General features: G+C 43.3%; 1 protein-coding gene across 2 annotated transcripts in view; it reads left to right on the top strand.

Moving 5' to 3' along the window:
• Positions 1 to 26236, top strand: part of LOC115111926 (kremen protein 1) — a 109022-nt gene that overhangs the window by 77331 nt on the left and 5455 nt on the right. The window contains exons 4-9 of one of the 2 annotated variants that reach the window (XM_029638473.2): positions 7288 to 7412; positions 9278 to 9431; positions 10269 to 10378; positions 10621 to 10843; positions 23233 to 23415; positions 26100 to 26184. In XM_029638473.2, coding sequence (XP_029494333.1) covers positions 7288 to 7412; positions 9278 to 9431; positions 10269 to 10378; positions 10621 to 10843; positions 23233 to 23415; positions 26100 to 26184 — 880 coding nt within the window. Of the gene's footprint in view, positions 1 to 7287; positions 7413 to 9277; positions 9432 to 10268; positions 10379 to 10620; positions 10844 to 23232; positions 23458 to 26099; positions 26185 to 26236 lie in introns of both variants that reach the window. The other variant, XM_029638472.2, reaches the window with a different exon arrangement.

Here is a 26236-nt window from a genome sequence, read left to right as displayed (position 1 = left end):
AGCAGACCCTCATGCCAGATTGAGTCGAAGGCTTTTTGAAATCAACAAAGCATGAGAAGACTTTGCCTTTGTTTTGGTTTGTTTGGTTGTCAATTAGGGTGTGCAGGGTGAATACATGGTCTGTTGTACGGTAATTTGGTAAAAAGCCAATTTGACATTTGCTCAGTACATTGTTTTCATTGAGGAAATGTACGAGTCTGCTGTTAATAATAATGCAGAGGATTTTCCCAAGGTTACTGTTGACACATATTCCACGGTAGTTATTGGGGTCAAATTTGTCTCCACTTTTGTGGATTGGGGTGATCAGTCCTTGGTTCCAAATATTGGGGAAGATGCCAGAGCTAAGTATGATGTTAAAGAGTTTTAGTATAGCCAATTGGAATTTGTTGTCTGTATATTTGATCATTTCATTGAGGATACCATCGACACCACAGGCCTTTTTGGGTTGAAGGGTTTTTATTTTGTCCTGTAACTCATTCAATGTAATTGGAGAATCCAGTGGGTTCTGGTAGTCTTTAATAGTTGATTCTAAGATCTGTATTTGATCATGTATATGTTTTTGCTCTTTGTTCTTTGTTATAGAACCAAAAAGATTGGAGAAGTGGTTTACCCATACATCTCCATTTTGGATAGATAATTCTTCGTGTTGTTGTTTGTTTAGTGTTTTCCAATTTTCCCAGAAGTGGTTAGAGTCTATGGATTCTTCAATTGCATTGAGCTGATTTCTGACATGCTGTTCCTTCTTTTCCGTAGTGTATTTCTGTATTGTTTTAGTGATTCACCATAGTGAAGGCGTAGACTCAGGTTTTCCGGGTCTCTATGTTTTTGGTTGGACAGGTTTCTCAATTTCTTTCTTAGATTTTTGCATTCTTCATCAAACCATTTGTCATTATTGTTAATTTTCTTCGGTTTTCTATTTGAGATTTTTAGATTTGATAGGGAAGCTGAGAGGTCAAATATACTGTTAAGATTTTCTACTGCCAGGTTTACACCTTCACTATTACAGTGGAACGTTTTACCCAGGAAATTGTCTAAAAGGGATTGAATTTGTTGTTGCCTAATTGTTTTTTGGTAGGTTTCCAAACTGGATTCCTTCCATCTATAGCATTTCTTAATGTTACTCAGTTCCTTTGGCTTTGATGCCTCATGATTGAGTATTGCTCTGTTTAAGTAGACTGTGATTTTGCTGTGGTCTGATAGGGGTGTCAGTGGGCTGACTGTGAACGCTCTGAGAGATTCTGGGTTGAGGTCAGTGATAAAGTAGTCTACAGTACTACTGCCAAGAGATGAGCTATAGGTGTACCTACCATAGGAGTCCCCTCGAAGCCTACCGTTGACTATGTACATACCCAGCGTGCGACAGAGCTGCAGGAGTTGTGACCCGTTTTTGTTGGTTATGTTGTCATAGTTGTGCCTAGGGGGGCATATGTGGGAGGGGATGCTCTCTCTCTCTCTCTCTCTCTCTCCCTCCCTCTCTCTCCCTCTCTCTCTCTCTCTCTCTCTCTCTCTCTCTCTCTCTCTCTCTCTCTCTCTCTCTTTCTTTCCAGATGTAATTGCAATTTATGTCTGTAACCACAACACGGTTGGTCGGGGAGAGACAGGGAGAGACAGGGAGAGGAGAGAGAGAGAGAGAGAAAAAGAAGAGAGACTAAGACAGAGAGAGAATGTGGCTGGAGGCGTACAGAGCTGCTCGCCTGCCACCGCTGCCAAGTGCACTGTGTTGCCAAAGCCTGCTGCCGGTCCCTGTGTGTTTGATGTTGTGGTGTTTGTTATCATGCTGTGGCCCTCCCCCCACTGGTGTTTTTAGTTCTGGTCTAGGTGTCTGCTCCTTCTCCAGAGGTGTCTTATCCTGTTGCAGACAGACCGTTTTTGTTGTTGTTTTGTCTGCAATGAACCCTGGGGTGTGGTAAGCGATCTCTTCCTAGCCGAGGCAGCAAGTTGTGATGATTCTGTCTATAGACAGGTCCTCCTGTGTCGGGGTCTGTGTGTTTCTATGTGAGTCTCTACTCATGTGATTCCCCCTGCTTGGCTCTCCCCAGGCCTCTCTCCAGTCTGGCCTGGCTGATATAGCTGCCGCTGCCTTCATACACCTTGTTTCCTTCATCTCCCCGGCTTGTTAAACCAAATTCCACTGACGGCTTTGAAGTGTGTGTGTGTATTTATTTTATTACAAGCAAAGATTTTGTACTGGTTGTGCGGCTTGCGTCTGTGTAGCAGATGTAACGGACGAACAATGCTTTGCTCAGGGCCTTTTCTTCTGTTAAGGCATTTCTGCTATAATTGCCGACGTTAGCAGAAACGTTAGCCTTCCATTGTCATCTCAAGTTCCTGAGCGAGCAAAGCTGTGATTTAAGGGCTTATATCACACACACACACACACGCACACAAACACACACACACACACACATACACACACGCACACACACAGTCACAATCCACGAGTTGCCGCTCCTCCTTTCAGTTGAAGCTGCTGCCGCTGGGATGACAGGACAAGGGCAGACAAATTGACAGTCGTCCGCAATCGTCTTGTCAAAAGAGAACCAAGGGGCTGTAGTAGCATCCCCTGCTGTTTGAAAGCCTTATTGAAGTGGCACCTACCTGCCTGGGTTAGCTTTAGCTCAGGGGAGGAAGGTTGCTATACAAACCACCAGATGTTTACTGGGTTGTGTGTGTGCGTGCGTCCGCGTGCGATTTTGTGTTGCTGTACACACCAGGTGTTTACCGCTCTAAAGACTAAACTCGGGGTCACGCCCTGCGTATTTATGGGGTTTAGTGTGACTGGAAGAATACCTGGGCTGCTTAAACTCATGTCCCAACCTCTACCTGCCTCACCCTGGAGAGTATGAAGTACCTCATCAAGACTTCAAATATCCACATTACTGTCATGTTTGTCTTTAACTCGCCGCTTAATCTCCCTCCTAATTCCTCCAGTCTGCCGCTGTGTGCTGAACTGTGTGTGCGCTCTGCCACACTAAATGAGCCAGACAGAGGTATTCACCGTCTTGTAAAGCTAGAGTTTTTTTTTGACATGACTGTAAAGAAGAAAAGAAAGGATAAAAAGAGGGAAAGGCAGACAGAGGAGGGATATTCCTGGTGATTTATAGAGGAGAGGAACCTTTCCTTCCCTCTTCACTGCTCCTCTCCTCAAACTCGGATTGCTCTCTCTCCCTCTGTCCTCCGTCGTCGTCTCCTCTCTTCCGCTCTCTCCATCTCTCTCTCTCTCTCTCTCTCTCTCTCTCATCGTCACCATCGTCGCCTCCCATCTCCTTTCTCTCCTCTGCACTTTGTTGAGCCCTGTCGTGGCCCTTCGGCCAACAGTGTGGTCGCACTGCGGTCAGAGAACGTGGGCGAGAAGCAGGGCGTAGAGTAGCAACGTTGTCCTGTCCTTGTCCGGGACATTTGGGTTAATGTCCCAAATGGCACCCGATTTCCTATATAGTGTACTACTTTTAATCAGGGTTCTGGTCAAAAGTAGTGGACTAGAAAGGGGACAGGGCGCCATTCGGGAAGCGACCTTGGTTAGCGAGTGTTCAGCACTGGCCTTTTGAACCTCTTTTGGGATTCCCAGAAGACCTCGCCCTGCTCGTGTTTCATCCTTATGCAAACACCAACGCATCTGTGGCATCTGCTATTTACATAGATGAGCTATTGTGTCAGCCAAAACGTTTACATTGGCACCGACGAGGCAGGCAGCGGGACTGGGGAGCGCACGTGTGTGGTCTTCGTCCACTCTCTCCTCTCTTTCTCGCTCCCTCCAACTCTCCCTGTCTTTCTCATAATACAATACAATACAATACAATACATGCTCTATTGGCAAGTATACAAATCAACAATATGTTCCCTCTCCCTCTCTCTCTCTGTGTGTGTGTGTGTGTGTCTCTCTGTGTGTGTCTCTCTCTCTGTGTGTGTGTCTTTCTCTCTCTCTCTCGCTCTCTCTCTCTCTCTCTCTCTCTCTCTCTCTCGCGCTCTCTCGTTCTCTCTCTCTCTCTCTCGTTCTCTCTCTCTCTCTCGCGCTCTCTCGTCTCTCTCTCTCTCTCTCTCTCTCTCTCTCTCTCTCTCTCTCTCTCTCTCTCGTTCTCTCTTTCTTGTTCTCTCATTCTATCGTTCTGTAGAAAACACCCCGGGGTAAAAACGTGAACTAGGCATAGGTTTTAAGTCTTAAACATCCAGCATGCACCAGTTAAAATGTGTGGGTGCGCTAACTAGACGTCTACAGGCCTCTTCTAGAACTCTCTGAACTCATTCTCTCTCTAACATGACACAGTTTATCTGTATTGAAACCTCGTACCAATTTAGTGTATTGTTTGTATAAAGTTATACACTGAGTGTACAAAACATTAAGAACACCTTCCTAATATTGAGTTGCACCCCCTTTTGCCCTCAGAACAGCCTCGATTCGTCGGGGCATGGACTCTACAAGGTGTCGAAAGCGTTCCACAGGGATGCTGGCCCATGTTGACTCTAATACTTCCCACAGTTGTGTCAAGTTGGCTGAATGTCCTTTGGGTGGTGGACCATTCTTGATACACAAGGGAAACTGTTGAGTGTGAAAACCCCAGCAGCATTGCAGGTCTTGACCAGCATGCCTGGCACCTGGTACCATACCCCATTCAAAGGCACCATCTGAATGACACACATACACATATACATTTTGCCCTAAAATTTGCCTGGTTGGCACCTTAGGTTGATTTTAAACAGTCATATCACTGAGTTGTCCCTCAAACCAGCCCTGGCAGTCCGATAAACCTCCCTGTCTCTCTCTCTCTCTCTCTCTCTCTCTCTCTCTCTCTCTCTCTCTCTCTCTCTGGCATTGTTCTAGCTTGTGGCTAGATGACACAAATTCCAATTTGAGACAATAGCTTTGGGGTGGAATAGAAATGAGTTTGATATTGTGTTTTACTTTTGTTCTCTCTAATACGTTTTACCCATAAAACATTGAAATGCGAATAAAAGTAATACAACTTGAATCACAATGAAACAAAGGATTCTGTATCCTTACTATTTGTATTAGTCCAGGCTTGAAGGTTTACCTGGAATATAATGCATTTTATTACTCACACGGTGTTTAATGAATGCACGGTGGATTAGGGTGAAGAATACTCTATTTGTCTTCCAGAGAACAGAAAAGCTGTCTTTACTTCTTACAACCCAACACCCTGGATAGTGGTAGCCTCTCTCCTCTCTCCCAGACCATGTCCTCAGAAGTGTCCTTTCACAGTCCATGTATATTGCAGCAGTAGCTGTCTGCTGCTTCTATTTGACCTCTGTCTCAATAGACCTTCTCTCTCCTCTCACGTCAATGTTTAAAGAGAGCCCCAGGCTGTTGTACTATGAGGTATTCTGGGATCAACGCGTCCACTGTACCCACTTCTCTCTGTCTAGCACAGTTAGGGCGATAAATGCACGTACACTCAAGCATGCAGACACACACACACACACACACACACACACACCCTACAGCAGTGTTTCCCAACTCCAGTCCTCAAGTACCCCTAACAGTACATATTTTTTGTTGTGGCCCCTGACAAGCACACCTGATCCTACTTGTCAACTAATCACCAAGCCCTTGACAAGTTGAATCAGGTGTTTTTGTCTGGGGCTACAACAAAAATGTGTGCTGTTAGGGGTACTTGAGGACCGGTTGGGAAACACTGCCCTACAGCTCCGTCAGCGATAGCCAAGTAAAACTCCACAATGTACTTCACAGCTCCGACATCACATAGAATACATTTTTTTACATCAAAAACTACGGATTTCAGCACCCAAAGAATAGCACGCAATTACACAGGACATTACATTTTATTTGACGTTGGAGCTCCAGTCTACCCACTCTCGTCTCCGCTCAACTCCATTGCGTGAAATACATTGTGGAGTTGAGTTTTCCTCGGCTATCTCAGTGACAACCCTGAAAGTACACTCTTTACTGCCAGTTCCTGTCCCTCTCACGCACACCCACACGCATACGCACACACCAACACGCACAGCCAGTTTCGCACACGCTACCTACCCTCTATGGCAGTGATACTTCCAGCTTGCCTGGATATCGACATACTCTAGATTCCAACCCCCTCTCACTGTGACTCAGACACCCTTCCTTTCCTCCCTCACCTCCTCCCTCTCTCCTCCCTCACTCCTCACCTCCTCCTCATTTCTTCCAAGCCCAACTTTTTGTCTGGTGACAATTAACAAAACAATCTCAAACTGAAGCCAGCCAGAGAATTCTGGGGCGATGGCTTTTTTTGTGTTGCCGCAGCTCATCATGTTTCATGGCGTTCCCAGTCCGCCGGAGTGTGTGTGTCTGCATCTGTGTGTGCGTGCGTGTGCATGGCTGCCTGTGAGTGTGCCTGTGCGTGTGGAGCCAGGCCAACCATGTGGGGCCAGGCAAGCCATTGGAGAAGAAGTGTTAATCACACCTTATAAAACACAACACTATTCAACAGAGCCACATGACAGACCAGGTTACAGGAAACATACTGTATGATCTAATGATCTATTACAGAACTACAACCTAAGACTGCCTAGGACTGACTCTGAGGGCCAATGTTCTGTGTCTTGGGTTGACACCTAGTGTATGAGACACAGGTGGTTTATGGGAAGTGTAGTATATGATCCACAAAAAAATGCTGATCCCCTCAGACCACTCTTCTATGAGACACAGATGGTTCATGGGAAGTGTAGTGTATGCTCTAGTACAGAGCTTAATCCTGCATATTCAAGGGTCCCTCAGGATTGTATCTGTCGACCAATGTTATATATATCTTCATTGACGCCTGTTCTATGAGACACAGGTGGATTGTGGGACGTTCTGGCATATGGCCCAGCCTCATGGTAAATGATCTCTGGGATTGGTTGTTTCAAACAGGACTAATACACCACACAGGTGCATCATGGGGGAAAAGTGGAGGCAAGTGGGAGGAGCTATAGGAGGACGGGCTCATTGTAATGGCTGGAATGGAATCGATGGAACAGAGTCAAACATGTAGTTTCCTTATGTTTGATGTGTTTGATATCTTACCATTGATTCCCTTCCAGCCATTACAATGACCCCATCCTCCTATAGCTCCTCCCACCAGCTTCCTCTGTGGGAATATAGTGAATGTTTAATGCAATGTGTGATTTGACGTACAGAAGGGCCTCTTAAGAGGAACTACATATATCACAACACAATGCAAATGCTTCATGGGAAATGTAGTGAATGCATAATACAGTGTGTGCCTGTTATATTGAAGTGCATATCGTTACGAAATACATGGCTAACCCCTGCTCTCCTCGCTGTGTTTTCTCCAGTGCCAGGTAACCTGGGCTGTTTCAAAGACAGTGGAGACCCTCCCACCCTGACAGGGAGCAGTGAGACCTCCAACAAACTCACCATCCAGAACTGCATCAGCTTTTGCCGCAAACAGAGATACAAGGTAAGAAAGTACAGAGATGGATGTGTCCCAAAAGGAATGCACTATAGGGACTAGGATGCCTTTCAAGATTTGGTTCACCAACCTGTTTCATCTGTTCTAGACACTGTATTTCTATATTTATGACCATAACTATCCTCCCATTTCAAATGAATTCAGTGACACATCAGATGATGAAACATCGCCGGCAGCTGTGAATGTACAGACTCAATGGCCTTCTATTGTCTTGGGTACTGACCATGGGTGTAAACAATGGCAGGTGTTTATGTTCGGTGTGAACACGTCCGGTTGGCCCTGCGTCAGACCCAGCTCTCAGACGCTGTCTGCACTGATGAGCAGTGACAGTCGGCCGCCTCTGTGTGTGTGCGTGTGTCCCTCCAGTCCCGCTCCGCAGATGGCACTGACATTATGTGTCGACAGCCTGAGACCATAACGTCTGTCCGTCCTCTGATTGTCATTGTCTCTAATACACATTTAAAACGCTGCATTGATGCTCTCTGACTTCACTATGACAAACAACCACATCCAACCATAAGTCAGTCAGACAGTAAGTCGGTGGATACGTCCCAAATGGCACCCTATTCCCTATATAGTGCACTACTTTTGGCCAGGGCCCCACAAGGAATAGGGTGCCATTTGGGACACATTCAGTGACTTGTGATTCAGGGATTCAGATGCCCCCTGCAAACAATTTTCTGCTCTGTCACCAGAGGACTTCACGTTTGTCTTCCTTTCTCAAGTACATTTTCTTTTTCATCTGATAAATATGTAACACATTCACGTCGGTTCGGTTAGCGACAGAGGAGTCTAGTTACATAAATTCCAGCTTCATGAGAAAATGTTCAGAATGAAGGGAAGTGATGCGGTACCTTCATATGAATTCATTTATGGGAAGAAAATGACACAATGGTCTTCTTTTAATGAGACACAATGGCGCTCTTAGTCAGTGTTCTGCCTGCACACTGAGTACGACTGGGTTGGATCTGAATTCTGAAAGGAAAGGTCAAGATGATTGAAGAGGTTTGACTGAGTGTGTCCCAAATGGCAGCCTAGTGTTCCCTTTATAGTGCACTACTTTGCCCTGGTCAAACGTAGTGCACTTTTAAGGGAAGAGGGTGCCATTTGGGAAGCATTCTGTGATTCTGTCTCTCATTCTAATACAGCCCAACGCAACATGGCTTTCGGAAATGTTTACTATGTTTTGACTAAGAGATGAAGGTTAAGTGGTCCGATGCTATTTCAGACTAGTTTATTTGAGCCCTACACTGAGGTCCTTGATGTGAGTTCGTACTCAACTAGTCACCCTCTAATTAATTACTGCTGACAGTGTGGGGATTCATCCAACATTGCACCCTATTTCCTATGTAGTTGCACTACTTTTGACCAGGGCCCATAGGGCATATATATGTATATAGGGAATAGGGTGCCATTTGGCACGCATGAAGGAGTGGTGACTGTTCTGTTTCTCCGAAAGCACTGGACTCAACCCAACCACACCATATTATTATCATCAAACGCCTGATGGCTTTAGACACATAAATCACTTTATTTTAGGACACAAAAACAGTCATTTTGGGGATTTTTATGGAATCATTCTGAAAGTATGCTTATTAACATACAATTTTATGATACAGTAGTATCTCTGATTAAGTTGTCTGACTCTACCATCCAGAGTTGGCTTAAGGAGGTTCAGCTCTCTCTAAGTTCTGTTTCCTCTCAAGGTTTCTTTCTTTGCCTTCATCCAAAGGGTTTTATACTACATTTTTTTTTAAGTTACCCTCTTGTGAAGTGCTAAACAAATAAAGTTTGATTTGACCTTAACATTTGATGATCATTGGTTGATTTGCATGTCTCTCTCTGTTCTGTAGCTAGCTGGGATGGAGTCGGGTTACGCCTGTTTCTGTGGCAACGACCTGGACCAGCATCACCATGGCAAAGCACCCAGTATGGAGTGCAACCATGTGTGTTTTGGTGACCACACCCAGCCCTGTGGAGGAGATGGATGGGTCATCATCTTCGACAGTGAGTAGGAGTTCATTTGCTCTGGGTCGTATTCATTAGTGCACATCCCTGCAAACGATAGACATTATTTCCCGTGTGCAAACAAGAGTTTCTTATTGGACATATTCAGGTAGTCCTTCACAGTTTTGGGCTGTTTTCTTCCATTTGTCTTTTAGTGAAAATGACCCGAGACTGGTCAGCCCTTTATAACATCTATGATGCTTCACCTAATATGTAAAAAGGGGAGTTTGCATTTTTTTTTTTTAACACATAAGCTCCACCACACTGGCGATGGTGAATAATCCACAAACAATTGAATGGTTCTCTCAGAACCAACGTTGGAAAGAAGTGAAAGAACTGAACAGAATATGAAAGGATTGCATCACTCTCGCCAACTCACTTTTTTGGAAGAGTCATGTGAACATAATGTTCTATCTCTCTCTCTGTTGTCGTAAAATGATTTGCTGATTTTTGGCAAAACAATGCCTGCTAAATCTCTTTCTAATAGGCTACACAAGCATATCGTTTATGGCAGACACACCTGCTAGATAATGAGACGCAGATTTCACAGCTGTAGTCAACACAATTACAACGATGATGAAATACTGCTTGTTCAGTCCAGTCTCATCTTTCCTCTCTGTGTTGAAAACTCTTCATTCCACTCTCTCTATCATTGAGAGAGTCTGTTGTATGTAGTTTCTATATGAAAAGGTCTCTGTGACAACTCTTGAGACATAGGAGTCAACGGGGTTAGTTATATAAGAGGGTGAAGTTGTATGAGAGACTTATAAAGTTGCAAATGCAAACTGAACTGAACTGTTATTCGTTGAATCATCTTTCTCTGTTTCTCTCCTCCAGCTCGTGTTGGGGCGTGCGGGGGTAACTACTCTGCTCCCTCTGGGGTGGTCTACTCCCCTGACTTCCCTGATAAGTACGAGGCAGGGAGGGTCTGCTACTGGACTGTCCAGGTACTGTGTCTCGTTTCTTAGGTTGCGTATCAAATGGCACCCTATCCACTTTACAGTGCACTACTTTTGACCGGGGTCCAAATGTAATGTGTTATATTGGGGATAGGGTGTAATATAATGCACTACAGTTGGACCCTTTCTGTTTGTTGCCTATTGCCTAAAGCATCTTTGGCTTTCAGAAAGTAGTAAGTATCATGTATTATTAAGTACTATGTGTTTTTTTCTATTTGCATTATTATTAGGTACCTGGAGCCTCCATGATCCTGTTCAACTTCACCTTCTTCGACATCTCGGACCAGACAGACATGGTGGAAATGCTGGATGGCTATACCACCCAGGTGTTAGCACGGTTCGACGGCCGCAACTCGCCCCAGGACCTGGTCAACGTCACTGGAGACTTTGTCATCCTCTACTTCTACTCAGACCACACCAACCAAGCACAGGGCTTCTCTGTCACATACCAAGGTGGGTTTGCAATGGGATATATACAGTATACACACACACACATACAGAGCGCACCAAGCTAGCTGTCACATACCAAGTTAAGAGACCTGTAGACATGTTGTAGGTAAGGACTTCAGGAGGGGGTCAATTAGTATTGTCCCCAACCCTTGTTGCCAACATCACCCACACATACACTATATATACAGAAGTATGTGGACACCCCTTCAAATGAGTGGATTAGACTATTTCAGCCACACCCGGTGCTGACAGGTGTATAAAATTGAGCACACAGCCATGCAATTTCCATAGACAAACATTGGCAGAAGAATGGCCTTACTGAAGAGCTCAGTGACTTTCAACGTGGGACCGTCATAAGATGCCACCTTTCCAACAAGTCAATTCGTCAAATTTCTGCCCTGCAAGAGCCTCCCCGGTGAACTGTAAGTGCTGTTCTTGTTAAGTGGAAACGTCTAGGAGCAACAACGGCTCAGCAGCGAAGTGGTAGGCCACACAAGCTCACAGAACGGCACCGCCGAGTGCTGAAGTGTGTAAAAAGCGTCTGTCTTCGGTTGCAACCCTCAATACTGAGTTCCAAACTGCCTCTGGAAGCAACGTCAGCACAAGAACTGTTCATCAGGACCTTCATGAAATGGGTTTCCATGGCCAAGCAGCCACACACAAGCCTAAGATCACCATGCGCAATGCCAAGTGTCAGCTGGAGTGGTGTAAAGCTCGCCGCCATTGAACTTTGGAGCAGTTGAAATGCATTCTCTGGAGTGATAAATCACGCTTCACCATCTGGCAGTTCAACGGACGAATCTCGGTTTGGCGGAGGCCAGGAGAACACTACCTGCCTCAATGCATAGTGCCAACTATAAAGTTTGGTGGAGGAGGAATAAATGTCCTGGGGCTGTTTTACTTGGTTCAGGCTAGGCCCCTTAGTTCCAGTGAAGGGAAATCTTAATGCTACAGCATACAAAGTCATTCTAGACGATTCTGTGCTTCCAACTTTGTGGCAACAGTTTGAGGCAGGCCCTTTCCTGTTCCAGCATGACAATGCCCCCGTTTACAAAGTGAGGTCCATGCAGAAATGGTTTTTTCGAGATCGGTGTGGAAGAACTTGACTGGCTTGCACTGAGCCCTGACCTCAAACCCATCGAACACTTTTGGGATGAATTGGAACGCAGACTGCAAGCCAGGCCTAATCAACCCAACATCAGTGCCCGACCTCACTAAAGCTCTTATAGCTAATTGGAAGCAAGTCCCCGCAGCAATGTTCCAACATCTCGTGGAAAGCCTTCCCAGAAGAGTGGAGGCTGTAATAGCAGCAAAGGGAGGACCGACTCCATATTAATGCCCATGATTTTGGAATGAGATGTTCGATGAGCAGGTGTCCAAATACTTTTGGTCATGTCGTGTAGGTTGTTTTGAGGTTGTCACAACAATTGTACAAAAACCAAGCAAGTTGTTATAGTAGATATGAGAGATACTGTAACAAGCTTTTCCATCGCCCTCGGCTTGGCTTGAATTATTTCAGCCCCATGCAGTGATTTGACTGAACCACAAACTCATCTCTCTCCGGGAGCCATAATTTGCATGAACAGGTGCAGGCTGACATCCTGCTATCCTAGTTCCATGGCAGGGTTTTGCATAGCAACCAAGCCGGCTGGACACTGTTAAATCGACCAGACGAATGTGTTGTGGCTCTACCTAAAGCACACACACATAAACACAGACACACAGGCACATGCACACACACACACACACACACACATGCATGCGCCCAGCCACACCCTGAGGGTAAGAAAGGGAGACAGGTAGGGAAGTGCTGCCGGCGGTGGACCCTTTCTCTTATAATTTGCTAGCCAATGCCTCAAAGCAACAGGTGATATTGGTGTTGCGTATATTGAAATGTTTTGTTTTTCTAGGAACTCACCGTGAGACACACACTAATTCACAAGGTGCATGTCGTAGCATATTAAACATTGGCAGTGTGGGGGGATTCTTTTCAGGATGGTAAAAACGTTCTGTGTTAACTTGAATGACTAACAAACAGATACAAAAAACATGTATGTAGAAAATATAAATAGCCATCTTTGAATACTAACAATCACCAAAATAAAAACTGCACGGTCAGGTAGAATTTAAAATTCTAAACATTTCATGTCATTGGGCTCCCATTGATTTTGTTATAATGTTTGAGTCACTCAGATAGCATAAGAACATGGCATAGAATTGCAGGAAATTAGTAGAGCTGGGAATTGCCAGGGACCTCACGATACGATATTATCATGATAATTAGGTGCCGATACGATATGTATTGCGATTCTCATTATTCTATATGTATTGCGATTCGATACCGCAATTTTATTGCGATTTGATGATTCAAACATATTGCTCACTGCATGTCTGCTGCAAAGAGACAAGAAAGAGCATGAGAAAATTAGTTTAGATCATTCAGGGAAATAAAAGTGCTGAAAACATTTTTGGCTCACTATTTATGTAAAAAGAAGATGGAGAACTATAGGATGAAAAGCTTTGGCACAGGTACAACAGGCTAGCGCTAGAACATTTACAAATCAATACTTCCAAATCAAATATCAATATAATATTGAACAAAAACTAAATTGCTATATGTAACTGTATAGATTTTTTCCCTTCTTTTTGTTTTTGGTCTTTGTCCTACTCACAAACCTCTGTTGGAAACAGGTCGGGTCGCGCGTCCGCCAAAAGGCCATTCTTTGCCTATCTCCCTTTCCAGAACAGCCTTGAGTTCAAATTTACACTTCACATTTCCATATCATAAAACTCATGTAATATACAGTGTCAATGTTTACTATGTTTGATGTACTGTAAAAAGAGGACATGGCGTCATACCCTGTGTTGTTCTGAACAGAATGAGCCTGTTTTGTTTATTGTGAAGGAAATTCACTGTAGAACACGCACCTGAATGCACGCATGATTATTTTCTATGCGCACCAAAATGACCATCTGTTTCTCTGAATTTCCATGTGAAAGCCAAACACTCCGTGCTTGACTTGGGCCGGAGCTATCTGTAGGACCGTACTGGCACCTCCAGTTTTTGAGGAACTGCGTAACGGCTCCTCTATAAAACAAAGTAGCCTATCACCAGCCAGGATCAATCAAAAAAAGATTGATCAAAGCGGAATGAAGGCGGGATCTGCATGGAATAGCAATGGAGAGTGGGCATTCAGATCCTGATTCCACTTTGTTCAGTGTATGTCTACCAGTAGACTGTTCCGAGTTTGAGAATGCGCAGATTGAGAATGGGGCCAGCCTGAATGTTCAAGATGCGCTGTTCCAAGTTGTCAAATGTGGGTTCTTACGGTCATGAAAATCCTGGAAAAGTTATGGAATTTTTATATTGTGTTTTCCTTTTTGAGTCATTGTCGATTTTTAAGTTATTTATCATATCAGCCATGATCAGAATTAGGCCTACCCTTCAGCGTGTCTTTCTGTGTGTGCTGTGCATCATCTGTGTGTGTACCAGTGCAAGTGGGCGTTGCTCGAGGAGAGAGAGGGAGCCCAGCTAGCACACAACATTCTGAGAAGCATATTTCGACCATGCTGGTCATTTATGAACATTTGAACATCTTGGCCATGTTCTGTTATAATCTCCACCCGGCACAGCCAGAAGAGGACTGGCCACCCCACATAGCCTGGTTCCTCTCTAGGTTTCTTCCTAGGTTTTGGCCTTTCTAGGGAGTTTTTCCTAGCCACCGTGCTTCTACACCTGCATTGCTTGCTGTTTGGGGTTTTAGGCTGGGTTTCTGTACAGCACTTTGAGATATCAGCTGATGTACAAAGGGCTATATAAATAAATTTGATTTGATTTGATATGTTTCTTTAAGCTTGGTGAGAGCGTGGTTTTCCTATGGTTAGTTTGCATACAACCTTCCCACAAAGTTCTGGGAATGGTGCAGATGAGTTGCTTAGCATTGGGACTTTCTCAGCACATTTAAGGAACAAAATAATGTTATTTCTTGGTATTTCATTACTTTAACAGAACGTTTCCTAAAAGTTCAAACATGGTTACATTTAATTACATTTTTGGTAATGTTCTAGGAAGGTTCTTCAACTGGTTTGACATTGGGAATGTTCTCAAATAGTTCAGAGAACGTTAAGAAACAATGTTCTCCTCTGGGAATTTCAGTACTTCAGCATAACGTTTTCTGCAGGTTTCCTCATGGTTCTTATTTGAAGTCATATTCTCAGAATATTAAGAAAATGTTCCATAAAAACCACAAGAAAACATTAGTAATGTTGAAAGAACGTTCTAATAAAGTTATTGAAAAACACATACATTCCGTTCTCAGCATCAACAAAACTCTCACTATCCACTATTTTGTTAAGTGTGTTGAGGTGTGTTGGCCAAGCCCACTAATTGGCCTCACATTATATTAAGTGCTTAACTGTTGTGTCCTCAAATTTGGTCAAATAATTGTCCTATAATCTCCAGACATTTCCATTTCAGTTGCTACCATGTTTCTGCATAAAAAATGTATTCTGTAAGAAACAATTCAATTTAGCCCTATCCATATAGGCCAATTCCTATAAGGTTAACATATCACAGGAGTGTCACAATATTCTCTGCCAGCTCTTGTCTCTGTGTTAGGAAAAACTTCAACAAAAGGAATGTTTAGCTTTGTCTCTTTTTCTCCTCGAGGTCTCTTTGTAGCTAGCATCCGGAACCTGCTAGCTACAGATACTTGGCTAGCTTAGCTGCAAGGTTTCACTAACCAGTCTAGTTCACAATCCTACCCTAGGTTTTAGGAATTTCTAGTCTTTCTCTCGGTAGAGAGATACGCTTTGTTTCCGTTGCAAGACTAACTTAGCACTAGCTTCCTCCTGCTAACTAGCTAGTTCAGTACCCCACTTGGCGAACGATAGCTACGTTCACTTGGTTAAGAGGTTAGCTTTTCCCAGCTAACATTGTGCCAACTAGCCTAGCTGGCAGCCAACTAGTTAGCTGGGTTTTTTATTTTGTTCTGGGATTAGCTTTCCTATCGGTGCTATGGAAGAAGCTAACCCTGCCTCAGGGGATCCGAGCACCATGCATTGAGATTGCTCCCAGCGGATTCCCTTGGAGGGAGTGGGGGCATCTGACCTAGGGGAACGCCCCAGCAGCAGAGAAGTGCAGTGGACAGTTACACTCGGTGTTCTGCGCTGGTACCTTCTTGGGTGGAGCACAGTGGGCGCCAATGTGCCACTGGTGAGTGCCTCCCCATGGGCTGCTCGCTGAGAGAGTATAAAACCAGCATGCATCCGCAGTCAAGTCGGGGACCCTATCCCCTGTTACCAAGTGCTACAGACTGCAGTTCGCTATGAGACCTCTTGCCTTCAATGGCATTCTGGAATCAGATGCAACCGTGACTTGGCACGCATACTAAAGCAGGAAATCTCCTCTCTTCTATTCAAATTGAATATCAGAGCGATAGCAGAGGAAGAGAGACATTGAGCCTTCTACTCCTGGTACATTCTGGTTACCAAAAAGGGGAGAGATTTGCCCCATTCTGGACCTACAGGTCCTCTCCAGTTATCTGAGGAATTGTGCGTTTCGTTTGCTCACACCGAACGTGCTGTCTCGTTCTATTCGTCCAGGCGACTGGGTCACATCAGTTGACCCGCGTACTTCCAGATAAGCATCCACACAAGGTTTCTAAGGATTGCCAAGGCAAAGCCTATGAATATCTCAAGTGTGTGGAGGCGCTCTCAAGTCCGTCAGAAACAAGGGGCTGAGGGTATCCGCCTACATAGATGATAACCTGCTCTGCTCTCCTTCCCGGGAGCAAGCGGGGCGAGATGTTACCTCCTTGGTAACCCACCTTTCCGGGCTCTGGTTTCCAAATCAATCAGATAAAAGCTGTTTTGTACTGACACAGAGAATATAGAATCAGTATCATCCAACGCTGTCGGAAGGCCGCATTGCCTCATTCCGACAGTGCCTATCCCTATTAAACAGGAGGCACTCTGCCATGTTCTGAATACGCCTCCGGTTACTGGAGTTAATGGACTCCACTATCTCAGTGGTCCCACATGGCCTACTGAGGATGAGAAGTTTCAAACGCTGGGTTTTATCCCAACGTCTGTGCACTCGACATCAGAGTGCCTCACATCTTTCTGGAAATGGAGGGGCCCCTTGATCTTCACATTCGGCACCACTCTAGAAGTGGAGGAAGGTGATGACGACAGACGCATCACTCATGGGTTGGGGCGAAGTTTATGAGGGCCAGGCAGTTAACTGAGTGTGGACCACACAACTCTGTCTTGCCCATATCAATTACCTCGAATTTCTGACAGTGTTCCTCTTTTGAAACACTTTCTGCCCTTCCTTCGGTATTGTCACGGCCTTGTCAGGACAGACAATATGACAGTGTCGGCCTACATCAACAATCAGGGATCATCATCATCAACAATCATTTTAAGGCACATGTTCCTTAAAATGGCCCACAGCCATATGGCATAGCCAGATCAGGGCCTAACATAAGGAAAACTCAAAGTATGCTATTCTGTTCTTCTGAAATAGACTACATTTTCTTCATATCATGTTTCTTTATTGTGATGGCGTAAGCTATGTTACATGGATCTATTAGACTTTTCTTAAATGTAGATGTTCCAAATGCCTGCATCAGTGGCATGTAAGCGATGTGTGGAAGCCAGGAGATGCTAAAGGTGTTTATGTTAATTCATGGTCAATTACTATGAGACCGGAAGTTATTTGCTTGACAATCACCGGCTGACAAAATGTCATGACTACCACAGCCATAGTTGGTACACCCTTGGCCAAAGGCGCACCGCTCTCTGCATTTCCCCCTATGCGCCTCACATTCCCCACTCTAGCCATAGTGAGACAACGAGGCTCATCCCTCATCCTGGTAGCACCCACATGGCCGGGCAAGCTCTGTTTAACAGAGATTATTCTCTTGCTTTATGACGAGCCCTGGCAACTCCCATTATGCACGGATCTCCTGACCCAGGCAAACTGGCCCTATGGGTCTGGCCCGTGAAAGGTTAAATCTGGACACGACTAGCCTGCCTCTCAGAGCCATTGAGACAATCCAGAGCCCCTTCTACACGCTCACTTTACGGAAATAAGTGGTGCATCTTTGAGAAGTGGTGTGACCAAAAACAAATAATTCCTTACTAATGTTTTGTGTCAGTGGTTTTATTCTTCATGCAAGGCCTTCTGGACAGCGGGACGGCTTTCTCCACGGTTAAGTTCTACTTAACCGCTTTCTCAGTTTGTCAAATAGTGCCGTTTCAAGAAGGGGTGCGCCGCTTACATCTGTATCCAGGCCTGTAGCCCCGCCTTGGGATCTTTCTACTGTGCTTGAGGCTTTGAGATGCTGGAGAATGTAGGGATGAAGTATCTCTGTCTCAAGACCTCTTTATTGGTAGCCCTTACTTCCTCAAAGCGAGTGAGTGAACAACATTCACTGTCAGTTCACCATTCCTGCCTACTATTTGTCCCGGGTTTTACCGAGGTAACCTTATTGCCTAACCCCACCTTTATGCCAAAAGGTCAGCGACAGTTACAATTGTCTCACCTTGAAGCTTATGGCTTTCCACCTACCGCCTTTCTCTTCTGCAGAGGAAGAGCGTCTCCACCGTTTGTGTCCAGTGCGTGCTATACACATGTATTTAGATAGAACGAGAGCTTTACGCAAGAGCGACCAGCTCTTTGTGTCTTGTACACCCCCCCTTCTCTCGTCAATGGCTGTCACATTGGATAGTGGATGCTATTATACTAGCTTATAATAGCACATGTTTACAGCCTCTGGAGGGCATGAGGGCTCATTCAACCAGAGGTACAGTATAGCTACCTCTTGGGCTCTGTTCAAAGGCTTCTCCTTGCAGGAGATCTGTAACGCGGCATGTCGGGCATCCCCTCATGAGATTCTACCGACTGGAAGTCACGGAACCTTCTCTGGTGCATACTGTTCTCAGTATCGGAGTCTCTGATGGGTAGTCTGGAAACTAGTGTTCGGAGAGCGTGCCTACGTTATGGGAGTTTCATACATCTCATATGTGAGACGTCTAAACAAATAATTGAAAGAGAACTCCGTTATTTGAGTTTTCTGCAAACAGGCACGTTCCCACATGAGTCGACTCACTCATAATATTAGAGAACCGGGGTTATGTAAATAACCTTGAGATGTTTTGTTTGTCACTGGTATCGTATATCTTTATATATCATTCATACATCATTCTCCCCATCCTTAGCATCATTGTATACACAGAGTGCACCACCTCCTAGGGATCCCAATCTTATATTACACACTCATCATAATGGAATGGAAGTATTTATGTATAAATAGCAGTTCTCTGTTTAGACCAAACTCTTGTAAACACCCCACTATTGTTTCAGTTCCATTTCCTTAAGGCATCAGCACTGAACACAAGTCTCTCTGAATTAGTTAATATTGTTGACATTAAAGCGAAGAGCTTACAGAGCTGGGAGGCACGCACACAATCGCAGACATACACACACACACACACACACACACACACACACACACACACACACACACACACACACACACACACACACACACACACACACACACACACACACACACACACACACACACAGACTGTCCTAACCTTTTCTCATTTTGTTCTACTAAAAACAATATTCTCAGGTCAGAGTCTGACCCCCAGGCTTGCAGCCAATTCCCTTCTGGTCATGTCTCAATTCTGACTTCCCCTGTTTCAGACTGCACATCAGAAACAGAAGTTGTTGAAATGAATATACAATATTATGAGACATGTTATAAGAAAAGGTCAGATAAGTAAATCGTTTTTTCCCCCCCGCTGAGCTGGGAGGAGAAACGGATGGGGAAAGAGAGAAAGAGAGATTCTCTCTTGAGGTTAAGCTGGATGTTAGTTCATCCATACAGTGCTGAGTGGTGCGATGTTAATTTCCTTCTCAGATGAGGATAAACGCTCTCAGATGACGTCTGAGGAATTTCCTGCCGAACCGAGGTTTGAAGCAATGGCAGCACTGCATTCTGTTGTATCAAATGGAGAACATGTGGGAAAATCGCAGTCAAGTTGAGTTATGTCAGACAAAAACCTTTAATCCTAGTAAAGATTTAGGCCACCATTTATGGTAGGGATAAGGGATTATAATAACATGTTTTGATAATTTCATAAATTAACCTTGTTAATTTAGACAAAGTCTTAGCTCAGGGGTTGGCAATAATTTTGGTTCTGGGGCCACACTGAGATTTCAAAATTCAGTGGAGGGTCGCACTTATTTATTTTGATCAAACTTGTAGACCAGCTGATCTGACACTGTTATGGTGTCAAACCGTCTGGATACAAGACAGCGGAGATGGTATAGGAAAAAGGAAGAATATTACATATGGCAACCGAAATAAAATGATTTGACTCAAAATGTAGCCTATGTCAATTAAAATGATTTAGTTAACACGTTTAATTGTAGACAGTGAAGAGGCGATTCTGGGATGCTGGCCTTCTAGGCAGAGTTCCTCTGTCCAGTGTCTGTGTTCTTTTGCCCATCTTAATCTTTTATTTTTAATAGCCAGTCTGAGATGTGGATTTTTCTTTGCAACTCTGCCTAGAAGGCCAGCATCCCGGAGTCACCTCTTCACTGTTGACGTTGAGACTGGTGTTTTGCGGGTCCTATTTAATGAAGCTGCCAGTGTTTTGCGGGTACTATCTTCAGTGTTTTGTGGGTACTATTTAATGAAGCTGCCAGTTAGTGTCTGTTTCTGAAACTAGACACTCTAATGTACTTGTCCTCTTGTTCAGTTGTGCACCGGGGCCTCCCACTCCTCTTTCTATTCTGGTTAGAGCCAGTTTGCGCTGTTCTGTGAAGGGAGTAGTACACAGAGTTGTATGAGATCTTCAGTTTCTTGGCAATTTCTCGCATGAAATAGCCTTCATTTCTCAGAACAAGAACAGACTGACGAGTTTCAGAAGAAAGTTATTTGTTTCTGGCCATTTTGAGCCTGTAATCGAGCCCACAAATGCTGATGCTCCAGATACTCAACTAGTCTAAAGAATGCCAGTTTTATTGCTTCTTTAAGCAGAACAAAAGTTTTCAGCTGTGCTAACATAATTGCAAATTATTTTCTAATGATCAATTTGCCTTTTAAAATAATAAACTGGGATTAGCTAACATAACGTGCCATTGGAGTGATGGTTGCTGATAATGGGCCTCTGTACGCCTATGTAGATATTTCATAAAAAATCAGCAACAGTAGTCATTTAACAACGTATTTCTGATCAATTTGATGTTATTTTAATGGACATTAAATGTGCTTTTCTTTCAAAAATAAGGACATTTCTAAGTGACCCAAAACTTTTGAACGGTATGTTTGTTCGTTCTTTTCAGGCGATTAAAATTATTGGTTATATGGCTGCAATCCCAATACCGGGATCGATATGACAACTACCAGTGAAAATAGAGAGCGCCAAATTCAAACCACAAATCTCATAATTACAATTCCTAAAACATACATGTGTTTTATATCATTTTAAAGGTAATCTTGTTGTTAATCCCACCAAAGTGTCCGATTACAAATAGGCTTTTCAGCGAAAGCACTACAAACGATTATGTTAGATCTCCACCAAACCACAATAAGCACAGCCATTTTCCAGCGAAATATAGCATTCACAAAAATCAGAAATAAAGATCAAATTAATCACTAACCTTGAATTATCTTCATCAGATGACACTCATAGGACTTCATGTTACACAATACATGCATGTTTTGTTTGATAAAGTTCATATTTAAAAAATCTGAGTTTACATTGGCTTATTAGATTCACTAGTTCCAAAAACATCAAGTGATTTTGCATAGCCACATCGTTTCAACATAAATACTCATCATAAATAGATGATAATACAAGTTATACACATGGAATTATAGGTATACCTCTCCTTAATGCAGCCGCTGTGTCAGATTTATTTTAAAGTTTAAGGAAAAAGCAACACATGCAATAATCTTAGTCGCCATGTTGGAGTCAACAGAAACCAGAAAATACATGATAAATGTTTCCTTACCTTTGATGAACTTCATTAGAATGCAGTCCTAGGAATCCCAGGTCCACAATAAATGCTTGATTTGTTCGAAAATGTCCGTTATTTATGTCCAATTCGCTACTTTGGTTAGTGCGTTTGGTAAACAATTCCAAAGTCACAAAGCGCGTCCACTATAACGTGATGAAATGTCCAAAAGTTCCATAACAGTCAGTAGAAACATGTCAAACGATGTACTGAATCAATCGTTAGAATGTTGTTGACATATATCTTGAATAACGTTCCAACCAGAGAATTAGAATGACTTCAGATGACCGGTGGAACGCAGGTCCTTCCCCTGTGAACGCGCATAGTGAATGCATGGTCAACTCGTGGCAGTGGTGACTATTTCCTGTGTCGTTCGACCCCCTTTCACATTAGAGTCATCAGACAAAGTTCTATTGACTGTTGACATCTAGAAGTGAAAACTCATCCATATCTCGCTATAATTTCAATGAGAGCTTGGTTGAAAATCTTCCACCCCCAGAAAAAAAAACAGGAAGTGGAATTTCTCAGGTGTTTGCCTGCTATATGAGTTCTGTTATACTCACAGACATAATTCAAACAGTTTTAGAAACTTCAGAGTGTTTTCTATCCAATACTAATAATAATATGCATATTTTAGTAACTGAGACTGAGAAGCTGGCCGTTTACAATGGGCACCTTTTCATCCAAGCTACTCAATACTGCCCCTGCAGCCATAAAAAGTTAAAAACACAATGATATATTATTTGTGCAACTTTAAATAACTTCATTATTATTATTAGAATACAATATCATTTGATTCATAACACAATGCAATCACGATTTAGTTTCAAATGTCAAATGGAATATTTCCTTTTGCCCTCTTGATAAGAAATGACCATATTCGATTCAGACAAGTGAAATCATTAATGGATAACGTTCATTGGAAACATGGTGTAGGAAAAGGTATTCCTACACCATAGATTTGCATAGGGTAGGCTACATTGACATAGTAGATTTGCTGTGGTAAACGAGGGCATTAAATACTTTATTTTAGTTCTGCGGAATGATTGTCAAATAGATAAATCGTCCATAGTCAAGTAGTATTGCCAGATCAAATTGTTCCGATGATAATACCCAGTAGAGGGCTTTTTTGTGCTAATTTTGGTTGCAATGAGGACTAAAGGATAAACCCGACATCCGCGTTGAGGAACAGTAAATCGGTGGCCAATGCTGCTTGCAATTGAGATCAGCTGCGTTGGTGAAGTTATCATTTATTGATGGTTTGACAAGAGATCATCTGCCAATAATCTACAGGCCAATCTTCGTTGCAATAGGCCCATGGAAACATTTGATTTGTTGTTGTTTGTTTCAGCGCTGAGAGGCCTGGACACCAGACCTATGGATGAGGATGAGAAGGAAGATGAGGACACTAGTACAGTGAAGCCTCTGCTTAACGGCGTAACGGAGAAGTCTAACGGGAGCGATAACGGACGTTCCTCTCAAATCCTCTATGTGATAACGTCCAGTCCCGGTAAACCAGACCACAACATGCCAGGTCAGTGGGCCGGACCCAACGGGACCAACGGACACACCTCTAGTATGTAGATACCAATATTGTTGTTTTCTATCTATCACTTACCAGCATCATATCTTTCTACTTCTCTGGGTTTCTAATGGAGCTTTCTACTATGTCTCACCTCTATTGATACCGACGTTGCAACGTCCTACGTCTCCGTCCAGTTACTACTTGTTTCTTTTTTTGTACCTTTGGTACTGTTTTTTTACTGTTCTGGGGTTGCTCTTATGTGTAACCAACATTTTACCTTTCTGGGGTTTCTCTTATGTGTAACCAACATTTTACCTTTCTGGGGTTTCTCTCATGTGTAACCAACATTTTACCTTTCTGGGGTTTCTCTCATGTGTAACCAACATTTTACCTTTCTGGGGTTTCTCTCATGTGTAACCAACATTTTACCTTTCTGGGGTTTCTCTCATGTGTAACCAACATTGTACTTTTCTGGGGTTTCTCTCATGTGTAACCAACAGCGTACCTGTCTGCCTCTGTGGTCTCACACCGGTTTTGATTGGTCAAAAACTGTATGTTTTACAAAAAAGGTGTGAGACCTGTTTTTTTATATGAATATATAGTGAACAAAAATATAAATGCAACATGCAACAACTTCTAAGATTTTACTGAGTTACAGCTCATATTAGGATATCAGTCAATTAAAATACATTCATTAGGCCATAATCTATGGATTTCACATGACTGGGCAAGGGTGCAGCCATTGGTGGGCCTAGGAGGACATAGGCCCACCCATTTGGGAGTCAGGACCACTCACTGGAGAGCCAGGCCCACAAAATAGCTTAATTACAGACAGAAATACTCCTCAGCACCCTCTCAGATGATACTGCAGGTGAAGAAGCCAGATGTGGAGGTCCTGGGCTGACGTGGTCTGCGGTTGTGAGGCCGGTTGGACGTACTGCCAAATTCTCTAAAACGACTTTGGAGGTGGCCTATGGTAGAGGAATGAACATTAAAAACAGCTTTGTTTGACATTCCTGCAGTCGGCATGCCAATTGCACGCTCCCTCAAAACATGAGATATCTGTGGTATTGTGTTGTGTGACAAAACGTTACATTTTAGAGTGGCCTTTTATTGTCCCCAGCACAAGGTGCACCTGTGTAATGATCATGCCGTTTAATCAGATTCTTGATATGCCACACCTATCAGGTGAATGGATTATCTTGGCAAGGAGAAATGCTCACTAACATGGAGGTAAACAAATTTGTTTAAGCTTTGTGTGCATATGGGACATTTCCGGGATCTTTTATTTTCAGCTCATGAGACATGGGACCAACACTTTAAATGTTGCGTGCATATATTTGATCAGTATATATTAAATCAAAAAGCATGAGCTGGCGCACACCCAGAGAAAATGATTTAGTGTAGAGGTGCTGACTAACGGTGAATAAACTGTCAGCTATGAAAACAAAGAGAGTCGCACACTCCACATGTATAACCTCCCAGTCATTTATTGGGCATTAAGGTTGAACCAAAAGATTACATGTAACAAAAACATTTAATGAAATTGGAAATATTTCAATATACAGGTGATATTAAATGAAACAATTTATGTTGACGCTAATGTTATAATAATGCTAATGTTAAGAAAGGAATAATATATTCAATGATATCAATAATATATTCAATGCTGTGTGCTATTGTCTTTTAACAGTTTCGCTCAATTCATTCTGATCAAGATCGCAATTACGAAACACCCCTCACTATTGACATTGGTTGCACTAGTTGTCTACATAACCTGGTTCAAGCATTGATGACATTACCCTGAAGAAGGCACAGTGATGCCGAAACATTGGTGTTTTTTCCCCCAGTAAATTACTGGGAGGTTATACTTTGACTTTATAGCTTGCTGTTAAGTAACAGATGTGCACCAATAACGTAGGTACTAATATTTTACCATCTGAATCGGTTGTGACAAAGGCCTTTAGGCTAACGTGTGCCTGTAGATCAAGCCTTACACTGAGTGTACTCTTTCCCGACATAGACTGACCAGGTGAAAGCTATGGTCCCTTAATGATGTCACCTGTTAAATCCACTTCAATCAGTGTAGATGAAGGGGAGGCGACAGTTTATGCCTTGAGACAATTGAGACATGTTATTGTGTATGTGTACCATTCAGAGGGTGAATGGGCAAGACAAAATATTGAAGTGCCTTTGAACAGGGTAGTAGGTGCCAGGGTAGTAGGTGCCAGGCGCACCGGTTTGAGTGTGTCAAGAACTGCAACGCTGCTGGGTTTTTTACTCTCAACAGTTTCCCATGTGCATCAAGAATGGTCCACCACCCAATGGACATCCAGCCAATTTGACACAACTGTGGAAAGCATTGGAGTCAACATGGACCAGCCTCCCTGTGGAATGCTTTCGACACCTTGTAGAGTCCATACGCCCAACGAATTGAGGCTGTTCTGAGGTCAAAATGGGGTGCAACTCAATATTAGGAAGGTGTTCTTAATGTTTTGTACACTCAGTGTATAGTACTGTACAAATATGGTGTAGATGTCCCAGACTGTTTTTAGTTTATAGATCCCTTTTATCTCTATCCGATCAGGTTTCTCCATGCTTGTCTGAGAGTCTACTCAAATGCATAGGGTGCTTCTTATCTGGTATGTTTTCTTCTAAACTGTCTGATTTCAATTGTGTTTCTGTGTTGACAGTGTGGACCATCTACGCCCTAGCTGCTCTCCTGACTCTGACAGTCATAGCCATGGTGGCTAAACTACTACTGCATATTACAGTGAAGTAGGTATTACATTTTACAGTTTGATGTAAATTATGGACAATGAAGTTTTAT

This window comes from Oncorhynchus nerka, linkage group LG27, assembly GCF_034236695.1.
Source record: "Oncorhynchus nerka isolate Pitt River linkage group LG27, Oner_Uvic_2.0, whole genome shotgun sequence".
Taxonomy (NCBI): Eukaryota; Metazoa; Chordata; class Actinopteri; order Salmoniformes; family Salmonidae; genus Oncorhynchus; species Oncorhynchus nerka.
The sequence above is the reverse complement of the archived record's forward strand: the minus strand, read 5'-3'. Positions and strand labels throughout refer to the sequence as shown.